Source organism: Conger conger, chromosome 2, assembly GCF_963514075.1.
Source record: "Conger conger chromosome 2, fConCon1.1, whole genome shotgun sequence".
NCBI lineage: Eukaryota > Metazoa > Chordata > Actinopteri > Anguilliformes > Congridae > Conger > Conger conger.
In genome coordinates this window covers 82,731,954-82,737,953 of record NC_083761.1, presented here as the reverse complement: position 1 = coordinate 82,737,953, position 6,000 = coordinate 82,731,954, and the positions used below count along the sequence as shown (strand labels likewise).

At 53.3% G+C, this 6,000-nt stretch overlaps 1 protein-coding gene across 1 annotated transcript in view; it reads right to left on the bottom strand.

Annotated features, from left to right (window-relative positions):
- The window catches only part of rfx1b (regulatory factor X, 1b (influences HLA class II expression)), a 34,249-nt gene that overhangs the window by 19,701 nt on the left and 8,548 nt on the right, over positions 1 to 6,000 (bottom strand). The window contains 2 exon segments of the mRNA XM_061228439.1: positions 2,809 to 2,918; positions 5,273 to 5,651. Coding sequence (XP_061084423.1) covers positions 2,809 to 2,918; positions 5,273 to 5,627 — 465 coding nt within the window. The 5' untranslated portion in view covers positions 5,628 to 5,651.

Here is a 6,000-nt window from a genome sequence, read left to right as displayed (position 1 = left end):
TCGCTGTTGTTCATCCAGGCTTTGGCAACACAAGTGAACTAATCTGTCATGAACTGACAGCGAGGACACTCAGAGAGACAGCCGTCTCTAGTCTGCGCTCACAGGGTCTGACTAACCCCGCAGTCTCTGCCTCAGTCCAAGAGCCATGACACCCAGGTCCCCTCCCGCCCCGCACAGCCAGCTGGTGAACATTAACCCAATTAAAAACGTCCACCGGGACCCAGCGTGGGAGTCAGACGCTGTTCCCCCCCTTTACTGCGTGTGATGCTCTTCATAACTGTTTAACCTCTCTGAGACACACTGCCAGCTCTCCATCCAGCACTGTTGTATGCTGCAAGGGCACACAGAGCAAGGACACACACAGCAAGGACACACAGAGCAAGGGCACATGCTGCAAGGGCACACACAGCAAGGGCACACACAGCAAGGACACACTGTAAGGGCACACTGCAAGGACACACACAGCAAGGACACACAGAGCAAGGACACACAGAGCAAGGGCACATGCTGCAAGGGCACACTGCAAGGGCACACACAGCAAGGACACACTGTCAGGACACACTGTAAGGACACACACAGCAAGGACACATGCTGCAAGGTGTAGCCACAATAAGATCCACACAGCTGTTGGGCCCTTGAGCAAGTCCCTTAACCTCGAATTGCGCCGTCGCTGGGAGATAAATCAAATGAAATCAGTTGAAAGGACAGAGAGACACAGGTGGGGAATCCGCTTCGGCAGAGCTGCCCGGGGCTGAGGCCGGCCTGTGGAGCAGGCAGACAGGATCGCTCCTGAACTCCCCGAAGGCTTACGTCTGTGTGTGTAAGCTGGCTGAATGAGGGCCGAGAGGCACATCGTCTTCCTCTTCCTCCCCATCATCAATCATCATCCTCTTCATCTTCCTCCCCATCATCATCATCTTCCTCTTCCTCCCCATCATCATCATCATCTTCCTCCCCATCATCATCATCATCATCTTCCTCCCCATCATCATCATCTTCCTCTTCCTCCCCATCATCATCATCTTCCTCTTCCTCCCCATCATCATCATCTTCCTCCCCATCATCATCTTCCTCTCCATCATCATCATCATCATCATCTTCCTCCCCATCATCGTCATCAGAAATTGTAACAACTGTCCAAATACTTACAGACCTCACATTATACAAAAAGCCTTTTTAAGCTGCAGAAGACAGAATAGTGGGAGGGGGGTGGTGAGTTTGGCAAACAATAGAATTTACTGGGAGATAAATCTTTTAACATGCTTGCCTTTTTCAGCAAAGTACCTCAAATATTCGCTCCAAAATGGACCCTGCTATCAGCAAGCCAACACTCTGTTCCTTCGTCATACGGCTGTAACAGCGGAGCTCTGCTGTGCGCTTAAAATGGAGCAGTCAGTCTCCAGAGAGGCAGGGCCACAGGAGAACGCTTAAACCTCTCGCCCCGGGCTAACGACGGGACACGTGTGAAGCTCTCCCCAGCCCTGAGATTATCCCCACACTCGTCCCCCTCCCGCAAAGTGGAGCGGGAAATGAGGAACACTCTGCCCGGATTCCTCGTTCACATCCCAAAAATAAACCCTGCGCAAAACCAACACTTCCAATTTAACCAGCCTGTAAATGGAACATGGCGCACCTATTTATTAAGCGTAAATATTCAACGGAAACAGATGATTAATTTTCTGGTGCAAGGTGAGGAAACTACAAGGCCCGTCATTCCATGTACAATCGTTCATTTCCTTCAATACTGGAGTGACCTGGTAAATGGTTGGCATTTTTATAGCGCCTTTATCCCAAGCGCTGTACAATTGATGCTTCTCATTCACCCATTCATACACACACTCACACACCGACGGTGATTGGCTGCCATGCAGGGCCCCGACCAGCTCGTCAGGAGCATTTGGGGGTTAGGTGTCTTGCTCTGGGACACTTCGACACAGCCCGGGCGGGGGATCGAACCGGCAACCCTCCGACTGCCAGACGACTGCTCTTACTGCCTGAGCCATGTTGCCCCACGACTTTGTTTGGTTTCACATTCATCTGATGTCATCTGATTCATCTGATGACATTCATCTGGGGTTCGAATCCCAGTGTAGCCACAATAAGATCCGCACAGCCGTTGGGCCCTTGAGCAAAGCCCTTAACCCTGCATTGCTCTCCTGCTTAGTCTAATCAACTGTACGTCGCTCTGGATAAGAGCGTCTGCCAAATGCCAATAATGTAATGTAATGTAATGATGTCCATTTACTAAGTGCAATGCAAACGCTGACTGGGGCGTGGAGTCCCGAACGCTGACTGGGGCGGGGACTCCCGAACGCTGACTGGGGCGTGGACGTTGGCGGTTTGAGACACAGCTACACTGCTGATGCCAGCTGAATTGACCTCTCTGTGACCCCTCCTCGCTGAAGAAGCAGACGTTTGACAGCCAGGAGCTGTGTGAGGTGTGTGAGGGTGTGAGAGGTGTGTGAGGCTCTGGGAGAGGTGTGAGGCTCTGGGAGAGGTGTGTTAGGCTCTGGGAGAGGTGTGTGAGGCTCTGGGTGTGTGAGGCTGGGAGAGGTTTGTGAGGCTCTGGGTGTGTGAGGCTTGTTCCGGACCCACTCTGCGCTGAAACGCATCTCTCAGGGCTTTCACACATCATGATGCGTGTCACTGAGAGAGCAAGACCGATTTCATTGTAGCAGAGTTGCGGGGTCAGTCTCTGTTTGGGAGAGTTTGGGGCTCTCTGTTTAGGAGTTTGGGGGGCTCTGTTTAGGAGTTTGGGGGCTCTGTTTAGGAGAGTTTGGGTGTTTGGGGGGGTGAGTGAGTGCTTACCTGCTGGACCGTCTGCACCTGCTGAACCACCTGAGTGGGGACCCCTGTCTGCACCACTGCCGGGGGGGGACTGGAGTCCGACACGGAGTCACTGGAGTGGAGCGAACCCTCTGGAGGGGGAGAGAGAGAGAGAGAGAGAGAGAGAGAGAGAGCGAGAGAGAGAGAGAGGGAGAGAGAGAAAGAGAGGGAGAGAGAGAGGGAGGGAGAGACAGAGAGAGAGGGAGACGGGGAGAGAGATTGAGAGAGAAGAGGGAGAAAGACAGAGAGGAAGAGGGAGAGAATTTGATTAAATGTGGAGTCCTAGAAGAAAAAGGCATTGTACTCTCCCAAAATTAGATTCTTTCCTGTGAATCTGAGTAGCTGTCACACAGAGACACTGCTGCAGGTCTTGAGTGAGAGAGAGAAAGAGAGAGAGGGAGATAGAGGGAGAGAGAGAGAGAAAGAGAGGGAGAGAGAGAGAGAGAGAGGAGTGTGTGTGACAGCGACTGACGCAAAGAACAAATCAGCATCTTTTGTCGTCTATACACACCGCAGGTGATTAGTGCAATGTCTTCTGTTTAAACCACGCCATCTCCTGCTCTTTCAGAGAGCGCCACGGCAACACAGGCACACAGGCCAGTTCAACGAGTTCAGCTCAACTGAGAAGCCCTCGCCAGTGCAACATATACAGACAGAGTGAATTGCGTACAATTACCACTTTTCTGTATATAAATATCCAACCAAATAATAATAAGCAGAGAACTTTCCCCCTGGCGTGAACATCATCAGGTAAACAAGGCCTTTTGAAGCAAAAATCTATACAATCCAAACAAACGGCGAGCATACACTGAACTACGCCGCCGGTGTGTCTGTTTCACGGACCCGGTTGGCACCCAGGTGGTGTTTACAGCGTCCGCACGCACAGGTAAATCTACCTGAAGGCCAGCACAGCCCAACGGAGAGGCACAGGACACACCAGGAGCCAGCACCGGACACAAGTATGAGACAGAGAGAGAACCGTACTCACGATATTCGCCCTCCGACCCGAAAAACCAGCTACTGTAGTACATTACTGTCTCCACGGCGGAGGAGTGGACCAGCCAGAGAGCGAGAGAGAGAGATGCAACTCTACGTCTCTCTTCCGCTCTCTTTCCATGCTTATATCCTCCAGGCCGGCGGCAGCCTTGGACAGGTAATCTCAGAGGATGGACGGAGAACCCCCCCCCGCCCCCCGTCCGATAAATACAGGTGTTGTCAGACCAGAACACCTCACAGGAAAAAAGAGCAGGGTTTTCATAACTGCACACCTCTTCGGGAGCAGCGCTTTTGGAGACGGTACGGCCAGCAGGACCGGACGCGGGAACGCAGAAATCTATTAAATGCATCCCACGGTCGTTCGCTTCTTAAAAATCATAACTGGAAACAAAAAAAACAAAAAAAGAGGGAGAAAAAAAAAGTTCAAGACCTGACTCTGCCTTCTCCTCCTCCTCCGGTAGCGCTAGCTGATACCAGCGCGATCGCTCCACTTCGAGCTCAGAAACTATCCTGCCATTTCATTAACGGCCAGGTCCCCCTCACGCTGTACTGCCACTGACAGCAACAGCAGCAATAGACGACACGCTGATGGGTAAAGACGGGGCTACTCTCCTGGCAGAAGTCAGCTCCACTCACTCTAACGACTTAGCGCTAACGCAAGCTACGCTAACACAAGCTAAGCTAACACAAGCTACGCTGTCACGCAAGCTACGCTAATGCAAGCTACGCTGTCACGCAAGCTACGCTAACGCAAGCTACGCTGACGCAAGCTACGCTAACACAAGCTATGCTAACGCAAGCTACGCTAACACAAGCTACGCTGTCACGCAAGCTACGCTAACGCAAGCTACGCTGTCACGCGGAAGAACACGGGGACCGAGAAGCAGCGTGATGTTAAGCGCCTCCTGACGGACAGAAACGCACGGCAGACGAGAACGGAGGCAGACGGCCGTAATCCCATCGGACGAAGGACACAGCAACACCCACCTGTGTGTTAATCGACGACAAAGGCAGTAATGTCTGCTGAAATCTCTCAAAACCCATTTGCAACTGTCCCTGTCCCTGTGCATGTGCGTGTGCGTGTGCGCGCGTGCATGTGCGTGTGTATGTGTTGCTCATTCCTGGTCCTTGCGTTCAAAATTTCTCAGTTTATAGTCCAGCGACAAAAGTGTCTAAACCCGCAGAACCTTCATGAACATTCTACTGTTGCCCAGGGTAGACCGTGGGCCCCGCTGTCCTGAGCTGTCCTCAGAAGCGCACTCCAGTCGGCCAGAGTATGAACCGACTCTCGCTGCGATCAGCCACAGACACTGCACAACGTCGGTCGTAAGCGCTGCACCATCGCTGGACTATAAACCGGCCTGAGCATGAACCAAAGCCTCACAAAAAAAAAAACACACATTTATTTGGCGGTGAGGTTAAAGGTCAACTGAATCCAAGGCTCTCTCACCTGTCACCGTGACGACGATGTACTGGGGCGTGCCCTGGCCGTCGCTAGGCTGCGCAGCCGCGCTCTGGATCTCCGCGGTGACGAACTGGGTGGGAGGGGCCTGAGCGGGCGTGGCCAAGCCCCCCGCGCTCTTCTGCGCCGGCTGGGGAGGGGCCGAGGCGGGGGGCGTGGCCGGCGAGGGAGGCGGGGCCACAGCGGCGGCGGTGGCGATGACGGCGTTGGCCTGCAGCTCGGACAGGAAGTGAGGAGGGGCGGGGGGCGGGGCAGGGGGTGGCCCGGGCGCCATGGTGACCGCGTTGCCCCCCTGTGGCTGGGAGGGCGGCTGCAGGTCCTCCGCGTAGCCCGAAGTGGCCATCTCCACAGCCGGACGCGGCACTGCCTGGGACAAAGCGGGGGTATAACTCAACACTCAAACCCCCACCACTCTGCCTCCACACAGCCCTCCACCACTCAGGAGACCTGCTCTTCTGGAGTGCTCTGCAGTTCTAGACCTCAATTACGGGCAGCGATAGTGACATCAGCATTAGAATGCTCGGTTGAGAACATTCTAATCTAATGGCGTATTTCTGACCTAAAGCGTGAAAATAGAGAGCAGGTGCTCGGATTAATTAACCCCATACCGAACTGAATTACTTATTCATTACAGGGATTACAGTAGCTCTGATGGACTTGAGCTTCTGATGTTTTCAGATTTTCCACGGTACACCACCAAATAAAACAACTTCCAG